Source organism: Tinamus guttatus, unplaced genomic scaffold (genome assembly GCF_059628265.1).
Source record: "Tinamus guttatus ecotype Peru unplaced genomic scaffold, ASM5962826v1 Tinamus_guttatus_pri_ptg001602l, whole genome shotgun sequence".
Taxonomy (NCBI): Eukaryota; Metazoa; Chordata; class Aves; order Tinamiformes; family Tinamidae; genus Tinamus; species Tinamus guttatus.
In genome coordinates this window covers 5,687,269-5,707,708 of record NW_028290136.1, presented here as the reverse complement: position 1 = coordinate 5,707,708, position 20,440 = coordinate 5,687,269, and the positions used below count along the sequence as shown (strand labels likewise).

The window sequence follows — 20,440 nt, the reverse complement described above, 5'->3', positions numbered from 1 at the left end:
TACATATAATTCATTTCAAAGTTCAGTCTTTGTTCAAGGACATTAGTAAAACAGAGCAAGCTATAGAGCTTCTCTCTAATAAAAACCTTAACTCGCCGATTTTATTCCAGTCTCAGATTACTTATATCATTTCACTTGGTTGCTTTATTGTTGCTTTTAAAAAGAAATATATATTTTAGGTGCAGTCACTAAACTAGGTTTCTGCGCTCCTAGGAGGCAGAGGGCCAGTATTTTCTTGATTCTATGCTATGGCTCATAGCATAAAAATTTTCCTAAGGAGAGAAATTCCCATTTCTCCACAACCTACTCTTCTCACCCCCTAAAAACTTTTATGAAGATTTTTCCTACAGCACAGCTTAGGTGGATCCTCGTTCCGCATTCTCACGAACGTCAGTAGTTTGTTGGCCGACTTGCTCTGCATTCTCAGGATACTACGGCACTACAGTTACTTCGGTAACTTTTTAACGCTTCCTAAACCCAGACATTTAGCAAAATGAGATGGTCCTCCATAAAGTTATCTTTTACTTTTAAAAGCAAATTTGGAAGAGCACTTGGAAAGACATCAAGGACACGCAACCAGCTGGATTTCCAGAGGCCCGTCATGATTGCGGTAGTTACTTTAGTTTGTTATATATTTCCTCAAGAGAAGTAGAAAAAAAAAAATACTCAATTTTCAGGAATCATTCCAGGCACTGTTTCTTATTTATGTCTTCAAACCTCAATGTTTGCTTTTTCTTTTTTTTTTTTTTTTTCCCCCCTTCCCCTCCCCTTTTTAATACATTACAGTAGTTATTCAATGTGTCATCTCAGTAGTCTGAGGAGCAGAAACAGTCATGGATGGGAAAAGCAAGACCATTTTGCCAAATGACCTGCAGAATACAGAGTCCAGAAAATGGAAGGAATTTTAATACAGTAATTTTAAGTTATTGTTTCATGGATTTGTTCAAAGCTTGCAAAAATTCTTATCTTTTATGTCAGCTACACTTCTTCAAAGTAGTAGTATCTTTGGACTTGGATCCAGTCTTAGTCTGCATATTCAGCAGCTGCTTATGAATGCTTGCCTATGTCCGAGTCCAAAACTAAATTTAGCTTTCAAAAAAAAAAACTGAATTAAAAAAATCACTTTATTGCAGGTAAAAAATTTACCCCCGTGCAGCAGCCCATTTTAAAAGTAGTTTGCAGTGCCCAGACCAAAATACTAATTCAAAATGCATCAGATATTACCTTCCTGCTATGTTGAGGAATGCAAGGCACCAGGTTAAAAATAATATGGTAAGAAATCAACCAGCAAGGAGAAAGTGTTCTTCGTATCAAAAGTCTTCTACATAGGTACCATTCTGTTTTTAACACAGTGCTACGCGTAGGCGTTAGATTGCTCAAAGGCACCTACTACCACCCATGCACGCAAAACAAATAGGCGCCACGAAGCAAGCTCCTTTTTTGCCTTTATTGCTAGACCACGCGGAAGTATCTAAAGCTTGCAGAGGGCTGGCACGATGTGCTGGAGGTGCATAGAGCGCACGAGCAGATCCCGTGCGAGGGGCTTGCTCAGACCCGCGGCCGCCGTGCAGCGCGGCCGTGAGGCACCTTGCCAGGAGCGGAGGCTCCGCAGCCACCTGCCCCGCAGCCGCGCTCACCAACAGGCTGCTCCTCGTGGGAGAGGGGCTGGCCCCAGGGCCAAGCGTCAGCCCCAGCCGGGAACGGGCTTTGAAAACCACCCGGACCGGCCACACGGAGGAAACAGCGCGTTGTATGTGAAAGGGAGCCGGGCACCCTTCTGCAAGGGCAAAGGTCTTTCCACACAGAACCCCCTTCATTTATTTTATATTGTTGTGGTGATTTACCGATTTTGATACCTGTGGAAGTCTACGTACTAGTGAAAGCAAGTTATTCAGCATAATGAATGCAATTGTATTTTATGGTAAAAATGTTTTTTAATTTTAAAAAATAAAAATTAAATCCTTTGTCAAGGCTTTGCCAAGTTAGTTCCCAGTCTTAATGTGAACTTAATCATGTTTTAAATGAAAGGCACTTAAGTTATAATTGTATGCTATTTTTGGACTACATTTAAGTACATAAACCTAAAGAACATAGACCAAAAAAATCAAATTTTATACTAACATATAAATAGAAATTCATGTACTGGATGATAAATATTCATATACTTAAGAATAAATATGTACTTAAATAAAAATGCATGTGCATATTTATTCTTTAGTATATGAATATTTATAGTTCAGCACATGAACACAGTGAGGAACAGAACACGTGCATCAAGGCAACATTTTAGAGTTAGCTTAATTTATTATTTAGCTTAATTTAATGTATTTAGATTAATTTACTAGCATTGGTAACTTTAAGCTTCATTTTAAAGCTCATTTTTAAATGAAATTAAAAGTTATATGACAAAATTTCGTTTTGTAGTTTGTAGCTCGTCATCTCAGGAATTGAACGGTACATAACTGCCTATGCAATGTGAACTGGTATCTTAACACCTTGATAACCTCTACATACTGCAGCTGACAGTAAAGCTGGCCGAGGGTGAAGGAGCAGTCAGAACAAGCCAGGCCAACCTCTCACATAACATCACTGCGTAACAGCTCACAAAAACGAGTGCTGCAATGAAAGGCACCATGAATCAGACAGAGCAGGCGGTGTTGATTTATCCTTCCAGAAGAAAAAGGCATAATAAATTGCATTTTGAGTATTTAATTCTTCTTGACAACTACTTCATAACAAAACCATTATTTTTTTTTTTTTAAAAGAATGGTATACAGTAAATTGAGTCTATGTGCAACCATGCTAAAAAACTACAGAGAAAGCAGACAGAAAGGAAAAGACATTTCAATTTTGCAGCAGAGGCAACATTATGCAAACTAAAGTTTTTTTCTTAAAAAACTTTAAAGACATGTTTACAAGAATAAAATCTAACTAAAAATGTTGTATACATTTATTTTAAATTGCTCTCTAAAGTATTCTGTATTGAGCAGAAAAGAATAAAGAAGAATTTTGTTCTCAGCTAATAGGACAATAAACTAAATGCAATATATTCACCTGGTAAGACTGAAACTGTTAAAAAAAACTACCACATAATGGTATTTTTATTTGATTTTTTTAATGAAGATAAAATTGTTTGTTGAAAACCTTGGAATCAGTAGTAGAACGAGTTAAGTAAATAAAGCCTAAGAAAATATTTTTACTTAGCACTGATAACAGCAGCTCTTAGTTTAAGGCTTTCCATCTGGTTTGTTTTGCTTTTCAACAGGTTTATATATATAAAATGTGACTGAATTTAGTGTTCATGAATATGAAACAGTAACATAGGAGCCAAAGATACTCTGCACAGCACTGCAAACGTAGATTAACCCTGAAGCACAAAATTTCTGCTGTACATAGTTTTTGCCTCTTGTGAGCAGCAACTTCCAATTCTATCAAACTGCAGGTTTTTTTTTTTACTGAGCTAGGCAAAGGTCTATGAACTATTAGAGTGAGACCATAAGATGTTTTCACATCTACTAGAACTCAGAGATTACAAATATGTTCCTAAAATTGTAAAGTTAATACTCAACACATACTGTATTTTATAACTCTCTGTAAAACCTATTTGGGATGAATTCAGGGTTTATAAATAAAAATAAATAAACTAAAAGAGACTTTCTGAAAATAATTCCTTGGAAAATATATGTTATAATGGAAAGAACATGTTTGGTATTTTAGATAGAAAACATTATCAAGACCACAATTACTGACTGTCACTGCAACCTGGGTCTCCTTGTCAAAAGGAAAGAATAAAAATTAGCATGCAAGTATTATGTTATTTTAAAAATAGCAAATATATGCTTTTAATTAAGCATATTTTGTCAGAAGAGTTATGCTTTATGCTTACACAAAAATCATGTGCTGAGAGCAACATGACATATGAAATGCAGGTATCAATTCAAGAGGAAAAGTTCAATAATATTCATCTTATTGCAAAAGGTTACATTTGTCTTACAAAAAAACACAGAGGAAGAAACGGCGTTCTATTCCATGTGCTCTAGTGCTAAACCAGAGAAATGAATGACACGTGCTACGTGTACAGATATCCTATCTGCACATTATCAGGTTCCTGGTAACAGGAACCATCATCCTCTCCCTTTTTGCTGCCTTCTGCAGATGTAAAATTTACTTTCTTCTGCTCCTTGTTCAGAATATAAGAGCTAATTTTATTTATTTATATTTCCCCCATAGGAAAAATATCAAGATAGCGAGCACAGTATACACCGTGCCTTCTCTTCACAGCTCCTGATACACCTGTAGCTTCTGGAACTCCCTTCAGAGATGCCTCAGAAAGCAGCCATTTGAAAGCAATTCTGCAATTAACAGTGGGAAGTGGGGAAAAAATCCAAAGTTCAATCTGTCATTAAAGGCGGACTTACATGAGATCTAGTCCTCAAATGGATAAGGAAGTTCCTTGATCTAGACAAGCCTTTCATTAGCTGCTCCAGGGCTGAGTTCAAGGGCTGACTTCAGTCAGCTCAGTGCTGCGGGCAGTCACCAGCTTCTACTCCAAAAGGCTGAACTGGATCACAGAACTTACAGCACTGTAGCTGATGTAGCAGAAGGCCAAACACATGCTGAAGTAGTCTTTTAGGAATGACATTAGGTAACACAACATTCTTGAAGAGGCAAATAAGGACACATGGGAAAGACAGATGATGTGTAAGATATAGTCACCAGAAGCAAATACAAGGTGGCGGAGACATTTATTACAAAAGCACAGTCTTCATTTTGAGGATCTTTTGATCTTGCTATTTGTCTCTGAGGACAACCAACCTTCTCTGTGCTGAGAAATGTTTATTTCCATCAATGAAAGTGCACGGGGATGACTGACTGTCTCAAATAAGATTTTGCTGAGCAACATTCAGGAAAGCAACTGATAATATTTCATGCAGAATGTCCACAGGAAGGGAGTAGAAGCAGCACTTCAGTGCCCTGTTGTACTCCTGGCAAGAATAAAAGGTTCCCTTCAAGCACAAATCAAGGTCTGGCCAAGACAGCCTTGAAGAACTGAGGAAGAAAACTGCTACACCCTACTTAGTCTGTATTAAAAAAAAAAAGAAAAAAAAAAAAAAAAAAGAACCTGGTCAAAATGAAGTAAAAGCTACCAATGACTGGAAAATAATACTGCATAAACCTATTCCAATGAAAAACTTTGAGCTGATTAGGTATGAACTATCTTTGTTGAAGGCACTTGACCGAGACCCCTGAACCAGACAGTTAACTTTTAAAAACAAACCAAGTTGAGGAAAATCATTTCAGGTATTACTTTATCACTACAGAAACACAGAAAAAACAAATACAACTTTGAAACTTATTTCCTGAATAAGTAAACTATTTGGGTTTCTGTTCTCAGAACCTAATAACCAAAACAATAAGAGACTACGAATGAAGTGTTTATCATTTAATTTCAAGTCTAAAGTTTTGTCACTTCAAGTTTTTCAAACTAGGTTTATTATGTATGGCAGGAACATGACAAGGGCTGTGAAAGTTTAATTCTACAAATATTTCAAAATGTACCCATAAGAAGAGAAAAATTATTTAAATATATGGAGAAATTACTTCATATGAAGCAATAAATTGATGTAAGGTTTACTGCAGTCCAAAAACATTTAATTTGCTAGTGCTGGACTGTTAACTGAAGAACATCATTAAAGAGAGTGGATCATCCAAAATTCTTGAAGAAAATCTGAAAATACTTGGGGGGGTGGGAGGGGAAATCACATATCAAGCGAATGGTCCCTTTAGACTTGTGCCTTGCCTCCAATAGCAGTCAGTGGCAGACCCCTAGGAGATGGTGCAGCATAAAGTCATTACCCCTTGCTCTAGCAAACTACATCATAAGGATTTCTGAGCCAAAGATGAGGCAGACACTTCACAGCTCCAATAGATTATTCTTCCAAGAAAGATGAATCAGCCTTTGAACCCAATGCAAAACACTTCTGACACCAAATATTCTCCTTTAAAGAAACTCCCGAAATATGCTCGGGACAGCATTGTACCTTTATATGTTTTCAGGAATTCCTAACAAAATTTCAGGAATTCAAAAATGCATCTTGAACAGTTAGGATAATTTGCAGCTGATACTGCTTTTGTTAACTTTGGGAAATCATCTCTTTCTCTACAATAAATGAAAAAGAAGAATGAGCATCTGCTCATATTTTCTGTTTCAGTAGTGAATAAATACAAAATGTAGTCAAAAATAGAAAACTAATTAGGTAATCTCTACCTCTGCAGCTGCTGTTCCTGTCAGGTAGCTGTAGCCTATAAACTAACACTAATGCTTTCATTTTGGAAGGAAAAAAGTGCATCTTCCAGACCAGAAAAATGCATGGATAATTGCTTATTTCATTGAGAGTCATACAGTTAAAATAAGATGTATGCATTTTTTTATTTAAATCTCAAAGATTGTGCAACAAAATCTCACTATTTTTTCTTATTAATCAAAAAAATTTGACAAATTCAATTCCGCAAGATATTTCTTAATCTCAACTACACAGGAACGCTGAGATATGTTCCCACAAACTACTTCTCTCTATTCTACATCCAAAAGAATCCTAAGATGTTTTTCAACTATTAAAACTTGGTTTTGCACATTAGGTGGAGAATCTCTAGCTCCAGTTCATTGCAGACAAATACATACAGGAGAAGGTGATTGGTTTTCAGTGACTAGATATTGCTCTTCCTTTCATTTTTTTTTCTTTTAATAATGAGAATAATCTAATATTTTCTGCCAAGGTTATGACCTAGAGCAACTGTCGAGAGGTCATTTACAAAGTAATTATGACAATTTTATTAAAAGCGTAATACCTAAAAACATTGTGACAAAACAGGAAAAAATGGAAAGCTAGGTATACCAATTGGTGATATACATTAGCATCTAACATCTGCCTTCATGTTTGGATCTCAGCAAGTAAAATTGCCTATCCTTAGATTCTTTCGCTGAAAAGCAAACACCGTTTTTAACTTCTTCAGAAACTCTATGTCGAAGACCAAGAAGCTCAGCGAAAAGCTACATGTGGACTGTTTGTCCGCAGAATATTTCTAGGAAATATTCTGCAATCATTACTCATTTCTAGAATCTCAAGTTGGAAAATTAGATTATTTTCTGTCTTCAAATCTTAGTTCTCAGCACATCCAAAAAATATACATTTATAATGGCCACTACATTTGAATCACAGTAAAGATTTGTTTCTGTTAAAACAGAGAGACAGACTGCAGAAATGTCCTGAATGATGATTCTGTTAAGGCTTAGATTAATTAAAAACTTGTTTTAATTATGCATTTACTCATTTTTATTAAAGATGTTTTGACACGTTTTATTAAATGGCACTTGAAATAACTGCTAAGCAAGTGCAACAACACAACGTTATCACCCATTTGAGAAATGATACAAGAAGCAAGGAAAACAAGCCTGCATAAAGCAAGCTGCAAAATCCAGTGCTGTCCCGTATCTCACATCCTAGTGATTTTATAGCTAATAATTTCTAGACAGGCACTGTAACACTCAGCAGCTGCAGGGAATGCTAGGAAATGCAGTAAGACAAGTTGTTTTCTACGTGGTCGAGGCTTTTGTTCCTTACCTCTGCCTCTTCAGCTGTTGCCCCCATTCCCTCTGTCCTCCTCCCATGCAGCTTTTTCTTCCCAATTTTTTTCTCTCTCAAAAAACTTCTCATCCTCATGAGTCCAGGAACATGCTCCAAGCTACACCAAAGGAGAACAACTCTCATCTCTCTATTCTTCCTCCAGATGGGAGTTCCTTTGCTCCAGGGCCTATCTTTATCTCTAGGCCTGCGTCACTTTTCTGCTATACCACAGAGTTAATTACGTTTAGGAATTAAGGAAGGAGTAAAGAAGGAAAACGTGACTTGATTTCTAAAGCCTGAGGTTGCCAATGCACCTAATAAATTAAGATTTCTTTATATCCCGATTTAGTGCCACACTTGAATGCAGACCTTCCTCATCACTGCAGCTTTTGGGGCATACAAGGAAACGTTGTTATGGACAAAAACAGTAACTGGCTGACATTCTTAACCTTAAAATCATAGAATCATTCTGGTTGGAAAAGACCTTTAAGAAAATTGATAATTGATAATTGTGTAAATCCAGAAAGCGCAGGTCTGCACAAGCCAACTGTAAGAACGCAGGCCGCCTGATGGGCTTAACTACACAGGCACTTCCACAAAGGAGCTCATTACCAGAGGAATATAAGATATACCAAAAAAAAACAGAGCAAGATTTATTGAAGCAAGGCTTTCTCAAAAATTCAAAGGATTTGTGCAATTCCTTTGTCATGAATGGATCACTGCTATAATTCACCACTACAACTGTCAAATAATTGAGTGTAGTGATTTGCTAACCTGGAACACATGCCACTTGTTGTAAAGGCTGACTAAAACTCAGATTTAAAGCAGCTTTTACACAAAAGTTGAAGCTGAAACTATAGCGATCATTCAAATATCTGATTTAATCTAACAGCTGTTCTTTAATCAGCATTTCACTAAATTACATTATGTCAGCCAGATAATCACGGGCCAATTTCCATTTCCAAAGCACCTGGAGCTTCAGGATTTCCTCAACGTGCCAGAAAACTCAGGTCATTTTTTTAAACATACTGTCAAAAGATAAATACAACAGACTTCATAAGTCAATCTCTTCCTATCAACTACTGATACAAGCCATACTTGGACTTCTTCTGTAGTCTCTGTCTTCTCCCATATATACACCATATTCTAAAAATACTGGAAAAGTCTTCCGACTCAATATACACCTAGTGAACTCCATCATAATTTTCCTGAATAAATTCAGCTCGATATGAATAAATAAAAAAGCTTTGTGAATTATTTTTTTCCTTGTCATCATACTTTTTTGTCCCCCACAGAGTATCAACGACATTGAATTGTCAAAGAATTGTAAGAGTTGAAGAAATATTCAGAAGCCTTCAATGTCGCAAGTGTAGTCTTTATCGTAAAATTTACAGTTTGTCTCCTTTAGAGGGCAATATATAAAGATAGCCTTTTATTTCCCAATGTTTACTGCATTTTTGTTCAGTTTCTCCCTTTAATTTTAAAATATAATCTTATTGTGTTCAAGGTCTATCTATAATTTGCTTAAAAATAAAGAGATGAAATAAGCAGTAATTAAATTGTTAGATAACCAGCATAATGATTTCTCTTTGCGGGGGTGTATCATCAATTTCGGAGCAATGGTAATGCGATAGCATCTCACAGGCTCCCAGCTGATGCCAAGCCTGCTCTCATTTTCCCAGTCTCACTTACATAAATTAGCTACAGGCCTCACTGACAGTCAGGGCAGTATTTTAAGTTTGGAAATACTCCACTTTTGTCAGATCTTTACCAGTGAGGTCATAGCCAATGAATTGATGCCAAATTGCCATGAATCTTCAGAGCGCTCGTCCCAAGTAACGGAGTCTTGCTATCTAAAATCACCCATCTGCTCAAAGGCACTACCCTAAACCCAGGCTCCAGGTTTATCAGTCACATTTTTTTTGAGCGCCGAAACAAATGCAGCCCAGACAAGGCTCTTTAATTACAGTCTTCACACCAAGTTAGAATGTGGGACTGCACAGGACAGAGCCAACACAAACTCGGATTAGCACCACTGGGAATTTCAGCTTTTATTACTTAGGTTCTTACTGCAAACCTAAAAATAAACTGGAACCAAAAAAACCAAGCCTAGTCTGTTGAGTTGCAATACCCTGCGTTATGAGTGACCTATGCTCAAGAATACTTGTACTCAGCTCTGATGCTATCCCGTATTCAAGGAGCAAGAAATTAGCAGAGAACATGAACTTCAAGCTCATAAATCCTTTAAATAGCCACTGTATCAGTCATACCAAAACTAGTATTTTCCATTCTACCTGATACAGAAGGCTTATAGTCGACTGAAGAAAATGATCGTGAAGCATCACACACGCAGATTTAAGCAAGCCTTGGAACACGGCAGAAAGGATTTCAATGAGTTGTACTTGTTAAGCTGCCAGCATGAGCTAATTTCGTATCAGAGCTAACTCTACAACAAGATGAAATGCTGCTCACTATAAAAGGCATTAATTTTTAGTTCTCACGGCAGCACAAAGAACCTTTTTACGGATATTGCTATAAACATGATACTTTCTTTCATGCCTCAAAGTCCTTTGCTTTCTCCAAACTGCCATTAAATATATTTACTAAATCAATACATAGCTTGAAAGTTGTTTACAAATTGTAACATGTTGTCTACAAATGTGACCCACTCTTGCTCAGAATACACAGCACACATTTTACTACAATTTAAGAAAGGAAACACATTTTTAACTAGGAACAGTGCAAAATAAAAGGAATGTTTGTCATTTTCTTTTTTTTTTTCTCCAATATATAAGTCTTTGATGAATGTGAATAACAGAAAAGCAAAAGATAGCTTTAGAAAGCAACCATCTGGTATTGCTCCACATTTGGAGACTGCTCCTCCCTTATCAAAATGTCTTAATTGAAAATGTTTCACTGTATTTGGACACTACACGCCCTTCATTCTTGTGGAACTTACGATGCAGTTTTAAAACTGAGGAAATACTATACATGCCAGTTGTCACAAATGTGCAAAGATATTTTAATGTAAATCTATATACAACAAACTGTATAAAACGCTTTCCTTCCCCTCCGTATTTTTGTTTAACTATATGTTCTCCAAATTCAGCTCAGATGAGACCTCTAGTGGTAAGACTTCTTCCTTTACCAAAAGAGCTGGATAAAAAGTCACAATTGCTCCCAGCTTTTCAGAGCAATAGGGATTTCTAGTGATTTTAATGTAATGCCAACACTATTATAGCTCAGCCATGCAGAGACTCGGATCAATACTGGAGTCTCACACTGCTAGCCAGTCTGTTCCTTGGAGAATTCACCAACTATACCTGCAATGTGCCAGCCTTTCTTCAATCTTTTTTTCATAAATTGTTAAACAGATGCAGAGAGAACACCGAGGGAAAAAAAGTATTAACAAACAAATAACCTAGAAATAATTTTGCAAGAGTCTGCAAGAATGAAGCTCAGTTGTCAGTAAGATCCCGAGTCTGAATTACAGAGTTAGCAACTAGGAAAACCAATCTCTACTCAACACTTAAATTTTGTCTTAAAAGTTATTATTAAACCCATTTACAATTTTACAGTCATTTTTGTACTCTAAGATTGGCTTAAAAGGTATCCTCTGAGCAGCAGAATCAGGAAAACCTAATTTCCTGTAACTGTGTATCATGCTTCAAGCGCAAAACTCCCCATCTTCATTTACTTCATGGCCTTTGCGCTCACTCAGCACCGTCCCTTCAGCATCTCCCATGCCTTCTCGCTCCTGTCTCAACAGGGCCACATAAAGGCTTCTCAGCAGCATAGGCAAAACTTTATTTTTAAAGATCAAATAAATTTGCAAGGTAAGATGCCAGTTTAGTGTCTATCTTGGATCCAAGGAAGCTGCTTCTGTCTGATAAAACCATGAAAAGAGTTTCTCTGCAGCTTCCAAGAGGTTTCTAGGCCAGGCCAGGGCTCCCGGTCAAGATTCAAGGCTTGGGAGGCCTCCTCCAGGGAAGGGGGTGGGCAGAGGAAGAGGAAGGAGTGAGGCCAGTGCAGCAATGCAATGATGTACACTGCGTGATGGCAGCACGCTGTGCCCCGTGCCAGGTACCCATCACCTCTTTCAGCCACAGGGAAGAATCTAGTGAGGTAGCAGATCTAGTTATTCTGTTCCTGTAAACCATTTTTTCCTGGAATTCGAGTTTAAAAATTTACTGAGAAACTGATATACAACTCCCTAGGTTTCAGTTCCTAGAAAACCAGGCAAATAAAGGTATATAGTACAACAGACAGCTGAAGAGAAAGGAGAAAGATGCCTTAAAATACATGGCGCTTATTCTGCCTCCATCTCCTACACTCCTCTTGCAGGTATGGCTTGTATCCCCCCGCTGTATCCTCAAACAACTGTTAAATCAACAGAAGAGCTTTGTAATTTTCTATTATATCACACTCACTGTCACCACGGTGGATCAGAAGGTAATGGAGCAACAGATGAAAGTCTCCACTGTCCCTCTAATAGTTCATTCCACTGCTGCTATCAGCAAACCTTCACAAACTAAGTATGATGACACTGAAGGAAAGAGCAGAGTGCAAAGGAGCCAAAAGGATCCCCCCTTCCCTCCTCTTAAGGCAACATACGCTCAGAGAAGATCAAAACCAACCGCGCTCGCGTCCCGATCTGCACACGCCTTCAGCGAGCCCACTGGCCGAGGGGCAGGCTTTGGCTCCAGACCCTGCATAACTTGCAGGGGTGCCGAGCAATGAGAACTGCTTGGAGGAAGAAAAACAGAAACAAACTAAAGCCATCACTGCTCTTCCAGAGACAACTGCTTGAGAGAAGAGGCTCGCTTAAAAATCACCTGAAAGCTTTTCCTCTGTCCTCCAAAAACATCTGAAACAGATGCAGGGTCATTAAATAACAGCAGTTGTCTCATTCAGGATTCTGTTTCAGGTGATATGCACAGGTTTTAGTTATTAATTGTATACACTGATTTAACCTGTATGCAGGCTTACAGGTTAATTTAACCTGCGTATAGGACTAAGGCAATCAGGATATAAACATGTGGTTTACTTATTATTAAAAAGCCTGCTATCAATGACCAGTCTAAGAATAGAAAACAAGAAGCAGATGTAATGGAAACACAAAATACAAAACACATCAAAAATAGCAAACTCAACCGTCCTCCACATGCACCCCTCAGAAGTTTGCAAGCAAGCAGGTAACTTTGACTGAAGTTATTATACAAAAAGGTTAAACATATGGAGGTAAACTACAAATATTTTTGAATTGATAGTACTTTCTTTTCTCAAACCCTGGGTGAAATTTTGGAGGTGAATTCTTCAGAAAGCATCTGAAAAGACAAAAACAGGCTATCTCCAAGATCTCAAATGCTTTGGCAAGTGAACTGCATTGAGTAACCATTCGAGTAGAAATGCACCTTTTAGGAGCAAAAAGAATACGACACATGGTATAGATTAAATTAGTTTACTCCAAAAGAATAAGCTATTCCAACAAATAGACTTTTTTTTTTTTTTTTTACCAGTACAGCTGCATCTACATTATTTATTTTCTCTGAAAAAAAAGTTTCTGAAATAACTTCACCAATAGTGTTCCCTCTTAGCTGAAAACACAAATGGGCAGAGCTTTCAAGTACAGGCAAAGATTTCTAACAACAAAGTACCAATTACTTGAAATACTTATAACACATTAAGTAATGCTCCCTGCCCTCTACCTCCCTTTCTCTCTCCCCACCCAAAAAAAAAAAAAAAAAAAGGGAGGGAGACAGTGAAATATTATCAATGATCAATAGGATCCTTTCAGAGCTTTCTCAGTGTCCTTTTCTTTTCTTCAAGGATTTTTCTCAGCCCTCAGATTATTCCTAAACTACTGGCAGAAAACAAAATTTCTTTTTTGGAAAAAATACTTGCAAACAGCACCAGCTTTTTGTCCTACTAGCTAAAAGACAGGGATGATGCTTGCACTTTAAGAATGACAGGAGAAAATAAGTCTCCTATTTTGTATAATATACTTTTTTGGTTCATTTCAAAGTACAAAAAAAAAACGGATAAGGATAAAAAACAGTCTTTTAAAATTTAGCTTAACTATCCAAGACTTTAGCACTAGAAATCTTAAGTGCTCTGCAGTTTTGCAGTTAAAAAAAGAAAAAGCCAGAATCTCAAGTTCTACAATAGACATTAATTCATAGGGGAACATTTCAGAAACAATTGTCTCAAAATGTACCCTGAAATCTGTGTTCATTAGAGTGTTAGCTGAGAGTTCAGATTTCCCATCCTCAAAGAGAGATTTATTTAAGGATAAAGTAACTCCATATTTTCCTTGCTGACATAATAGACTTGGAATTTACAAACAGCCGATAGCATCACAGCGCCCAAACTGCAGCTCGAGACTCGCAGGGCTGCCCTGAGTGAGCGCTGGGGTGCCGCAGTGTTACCCGAACAGGCAACGCTGCCTCTGCCTTGCCCTTTCCTTCTGGGTACACATCTCCGCATCTCAAACATTCTGCCTTAAAGGAAAGTCTGATTCTTAAGAAGCATTTTCAGTTGTACTTTTAAAAATATTCTTTCTTCCTCCGGGAAGGTTAAAACCTCCAGCTTCAAACTTGTGCCAGTATGTTTATATTGACTGCTTATTAACCTGGAAGAACAGACTGTTTAGAAGACAGTTACTAGCTGAGCCAAAGCAAGGAAGACTGAGATTGCATTTTATCATTTGGCTGCCATCCAATTTGGAGATACTGAAAAAGTGACTCAGTACTGTACTTCCTAGCAGAGGAAAAAACATAAAAAATGGCACACCACTATTCTGACAAATCTCTCTCATTCTTCAAGGAGCAAATTCTTGTTTTGCGTTTCTGTGAAAGCTACAAAATGTTATGCTGAAACTTACAGCAATAAAATACAATCCTAGCCTTTATGTCTGAAAAGTTATCCTGCGAGATGGCAATGTGAAAGAGTAAATATTTCTGAGTGTTTAAAGGCAAAGCTGCAGAAAAATCAGATCTGTATGCTTGAAGCTGCCACTGAACATATGGGTGCCAGACAACAGGCATACAGGGATCACCATTTGTTTCAACACTTTGATTTCACCCAGCAACACAGTGAGATGGAATTTTCTTTCTACTGCAATGTACACATCTACAATTTGCTAAACTACTTTATACCAGATCAAGGAAAGGTGGAATGAGGGAGTAAGGGGAAGAAGGTGCTGTGTTTCAGTATCGGTATTTGTCTCTCAAATGATATTTAAAACCAAGTTAAACCTGCACACGTACATGCAGATTTAACTGAACTTTTATCCAGCAAGCAACCCGCCTTTCGTCTATATTGCTCTTGGTTTAAACACTGTCTTCATTGTTTGGTAGCACTGTATCAATGTAATATGGATTTTCCACAATTAACTGAATTTTCAAGTGTCCACATGCACATCTGAAGCAAGCCGTACTTAGGAGTCTTAGTGCAAGAAGTTTTCTGATAAAGAGTGGCCTCAGTGGCTATTATTGTCCAGGCCCATTACTTTATACTCTAGTCTGAAGAAAGTAGAACAAGAACAAAATCTGTGCACACACTGTCATAGCAATCAATCAGCACCAACAGCAGCCAGCTCTAGCTGAGCATTAGACTAGCGTAATGCCACACATTACAAGATCTAGACATCTAAACAGATGGACATTATCACCCAATATTCAATTATTAGAACTTTTATTTGAACTTCAAGCCAAAATATTGCCAAAATGTCAATTCCAGATTGGTAGAGCCTGTGTGCATATTAAGAAAACACTAGCTGAACATAAAAATAAGAAGAAAAAAAGAAAAAAAACCCTGAGATATGGGAATCAATTGCAGATATGGGATCATCTATTTGAAAGATTGCAACACACAAAAATTGAATAAATTGTATTTTCCAATTGACATCTCTGACACTTCAGCTTTCTATTGGCAAGTAACCTAAAACTGTTTCCCCAACACTAATTAACAATGTGATCTAATTTCCACTGTTCAGAACCAGATATTCAATTGCTAAGAGTATATGAGATTCACTGCTTATTTAGGACAGCCTCCAATTCATCCAATCTCCAGTTTGGATACAGAACAGCTGGAAATCTCAGCCTCTGTTTTGGAACAATATCAGCTGCATAAGTCTAGTCTGGATAAACCACATAATGTTAAGTAATGTAGTAAATATACTACTTTTTTTTTTTTTTTAAAAAAAAAAAAAAAAAAAAAAAAAAAAAAAAAAAAAAAAGCTTGACCATCCCATTTCTATTGTGATTTTCCTGAGTGATAAAATTTAACTGCATAATTTTCAATGACCACTGTCAAGGTTTAAATATTTCCTCCCAAATCATCTACATTCCACCCTAAACATTTTTTTTTTCATATGCCAAAAGCAGAAAGTACATCACAAAGTTTGTAACTTCTCATATGAAACAAACTGCCTTTCCAAGTTTTTTTCTCTTCCTCAAAGAAAAATATTCTCCTTTCAAATTTGATTATGCCTAAAATAATTATAGGTTTGCCAAGATCTTCATACATCAAACCACAGCCCCAAGTTCTCAGTGCACATAAATTGTAGAAAATCAGAGAATACATAGGAGATTCCAGACATTTAAACAAAGTTCAATCCCCTCCTTCTCCCAAATCAGTATTTTAAAGGAGTTGAGGAGTTTGATACCCCAAATTCTGAAGTTACAGTGATTTTCAGAAAGCTAATGCAAGTTCTGCGCTTGTTCAATCTCTGTAATAACATTGTGACTTTACAGCTATCATATACGATCTAGAAACTAAAACTTGAAAATATTAATTCCCTCACCTCAAAATTCAAAAGCCACCCAAAAGATGCAAAATTTACATCAAAAAACATCTACCTTTCAAGACACAGAGAATGTACAGGAAGAACTGAAAGTCTTAGTCCACAATCAAATTCATACCAACTAGCATAATAGTTTTGATGGGCCAATTAGGAGAAATGCATACTGTTCAGGAATTACAAGCAGAAGAAAAACCAAGAGAAGCTATCTGTTTATACAATAAAGTTGAATAAGGTCTATACAGTTTTAATGTTGAATACATTCTACATAATTAGGCTGAATAAGCTGGAACAGAGGCTCTCCATGTTGCTTGGAAAGAGAAACCAAGCAACGCAGAAGAGGGCACAAATCTACTGGAAACTGAACTGCACAGATCATAAAGATGAAACTAAGCGAAGTAGAACTTTTGAGTCCGCACAGAGTGTCAGTAAAAACATGTCCAAAAGTTGCTAGAATTCTCTTAGCGGAGTAGAAAATGTAGAGCAAAACCAATCACTATTTCCCACAGTATAAGAGAAAGGAAGTTGCAGTTTCTAGAAGGAAACAGACGAATTTGGGGAGATTACGGCCAGCCTGCTTTTTAAATGTGCTGGTACAGATGCAACCTCCAGCTTGGAAAGTCTATGATCTGCCCAGAAATCTCAAGACGAGCATTTCATTCCTCCATTTTTTCCCTAAATATCTAGCTTTGAGACAATTTGATAGTCAACTGACCCAGTGTGGTATTTCTCATTCTAGAGAAGCTTAAGAGAAAAAAAAAATCATTTGGCAGTGGAAGGCACATTAGTTAGGCTCTTTCTCAGAGAAGGAATATAGTACCCAACACAGTCCAAAGACCTACTCTGAACTAGTTTTTGGATACATCTCCATTTTCCATCTCCATTTCCACTGCTACTGATTCCATTTGATTTTAAAGTCACTTAATTATTTCTCAAATTACTTGCCATCAAATACTTTTCTAGAGAACAAAAATACACAGTGAACAAAAATACACAGTGAAATGTGAGGAAAAAAACTTAAGATACATATACCAAAAAAAAGGTAACTTGTTGGGAGGCTTAACATCTTCCTCACTTTTAAATGTATGTCTCTCCTTTATAACTATCATTTTTACTCACAAGTCACAGCTTCCTTTCACACACTATTCTGGAAGCACTTCATGGCTAAAGCATAAATTATATTGCATGAAGGACTGCATAAACCAACACAGAAAAACTATGGTTTTAAAGTCTAATTGTTTTCTCACAGTTTTAAAATTATTTTTGATATAATTTTTAACTATATCGTATGTATTTGACAGATAGGTTTAATGGCCTGCAACCTGTAACATGCCACTAGATGGCAAGTTTGGATAGAAATTACCTTTTTTTTTTTTTTTTAATTCATGGTACGAGAGTATGGTATAGTTTGGAAACTGCAAGAGCATAGGAAAGATAATTAGACATAAACTCCAACTACATCCTTAATACCAGTCAAAGAGTCTGAATGAGGTTTAGTTTTGTTGGCTCATATGCCACACAAATAGACAAATTATTAGTTTATTCCTCACAAACAGGAGAAAACAAACAAACAAACCCCACTTATTTCAAATGTTGTCACAGATAGCAGCCTTGGATCTAGCAACCCTGAGAACATAAGAAGGTGTGGGAGGCAAGCAAGCAGACTTAGAAAAAACAGATTTAGGCTTTTTCAAGGAATTGTTGCTAAGATTCCTCAGAAAGCAACCATGAAAGGGAAGGGTGTCCAGGAGATCAAACTGATTTTTAAAGAAAAGTTATGAGAGGTCAGCTACGAATAAATAATGACAAAATATATAAAAGCATTGTCTGCATACCTACAGATAAAACTTCAGACAGGCATTCACCTTCCTATGTTAAGATTAGCAAAGGTCATTGGAAGTAAGAAGAGATTGATTCCAGATTTGCTAGTTTCAGAAGCAATTCAGAAAAAACATGGGTGCAATGACAGATGGGGAAGACAAATGGGTGACAGACAATGCAGAAAAAGCTGAAGCATTTAATGCCTTTTTTTAATATTGGTCGTCACAGGCAAAGTGTGTTCCCAGGCATCTGTGTGTATTGGCACAATCTGGGAAAGAAATGGGAGAGAAACATGGGGGGATCATCAGATTAGGGACTACTCAAGAGAAGCTGAACACATTCACATCTACGGGTCAAGTGGGATTCAACCAAGTGTTCTGAAAAAGAACTGGCTTAGGCAATTACAAGGTCACTGTATATGATCCATGAAAAGCCACAGGGTCTGTAGGAGGTCCATAACAGCTGGAAAAAAAAAACTGAATTAATTCCCAATTTCCAAAAGAGGAGAGTGTGAGAGTGGAGAGCGCAAAAAAAGAAAAAAAGGACACACAAGTATGGAACTAGGGAACTAAAAGCCAGGCAGCACCATCTTAGTCCCTGGAAGTATCCTGGAACCCATCCTCTTACAAACCATATTTAAAAACATACATCAACTGATTGGTTGCTGGACATCCTGCAGACAGAGTACTCCAAGTTGCAATATATAGTTCAAGTAATTCAGTCTTCATCAGCTTGAACTGTAACAGAGCTCACCCTCAGCAAACTTGCAAATGATCCTAAGTTAGGGGAATGGCCAACATTAGGAGTGGCAGATCTATCCAGAAGGACCTTCACAAACTTAAGTTAGGAGCAAAACAGAAACCTCATCATGTTCAGTAGGTTTCAAGCAGCCAGCCTTATTCAGTGAACTCTTATAGCAAATAACACAAATTGCACTCTGAGCTACATTAGAAAGAGTGCATCCAGCAGATCAAGGGAACCAGCTGATGAAATAGCATCTGAAATACTGCACCAAAGTTTGGCCTCAATTTCAAGAGGAATATGAAGAAATTACATTGAATCCAGCAAAGTACCACTAAGACTATTAGGGGGAAAGAGTAAATGATCAGCAAGAGAAAGATGAGGGAGCTGAGATAGCAGCTAAGAAACAACCTGAGTTGCTTCGACAATCTAAAAACATACTGTATCTACTAAAAGGAAAGACAAAAGAATGACAGAACCAAATACTTCTGAGCAGTGCAAGATTATATAACAAAAAAGCAGTGACCATAAAGTTCAGCTTGAGAAGTTCAGGCTGGACATCAGGACTAGAACAGTATGGCAACACTAGAACAGGTTGCATAGAGTTTGAGACTTCTGCATCCTCGCAAGTTTTCAACATTCAACCAGAGAAAGGGCAATGGTCGGCCTGACCTAGTTGCTACGACAACCAGTTTCAAGCAGAAAGCTGTGCCGAAGAATATCATTAGCTACACACTCTTCCCCATTCACTCTGGTCCTTCAGTTTTGGTTTGCCAACCCCTTCTCTCTAACTCAGGTTTCATCTTTTGTTGTCAATGTACGAAGAACTTTCTACCTATGTAAGAAACAATGTATATTGAAATGAACACAGAATTTACCTTGTAGGCTATATTTCAACCAACCCAAGAGAAGTAGAAGCCTTACCTCATCAGAGGACAGAAGATGGATAGGTGTTAACATAGGAATTTCCCTTAGTTCACAACTCAGGCCAAGTGATATCAGAATCTCCTTCAGAATTTCATATCTCTTGGTATTGCTTATCTTAAGTGAATTAAAATCCTCTTCGGTTTGGATATCCATAGAGTTGATATCCAGCTCCAAGTGCACCTGGAAGAGTATGTGCAAAGAAAATGAATTAAAAAAAGTTTGTATCATACACTCTGGAGTGGCAAGGAGAAATAGACAAAACAGTTCTAAAAGCAGCTTTGTACTAAATATGGTTGTTAGCTACCTAGAGATACCTAGTGTGTCTGGTGTGCTTTAAAAGCAAATTTCTTATGTCTTCGTCACATCATATCTACACAGAGGGCTTTACCATCCTAATACACCAGGGGAGGAAGAGCCCAGTACATTTATAACTTCCTTGGGGGATCACAGTTGCCAAAACACTACAATTTTCTTTGAAGTCTATACAAAATAACCCTTAATAAACTGGTCTTTTCCTGAAGGA

The 20,440-nt window shown here is 37.3% G+C and overlaps 1 protein-coding gene across 2 annotated transcripts in view; it reads right to left on the bottom strand.

Annotated features, from left to right (window-relative positions):
* HLCS (holocarboxylase synthetase) overlaps positions 1 to 20,440 on the bottom strand; it is a 112,441-nt gene that overhangs the window by 79,683 nt on the left and 12,318 nt on the right. For both annotated transcript variants that reach the window (XM_088539338.1, XM_088539339.1), the window contains one exon: positions 19,915 to 20,097. In XM_088539338.1, coding sequence (XP_088395464.1) covers positions 19,915 to 20,097 — 183 coding nt within the window. The remainder of the gene's footprint in view (positions 1 to 19,914; positions 20,098 to 20,440) is intronic.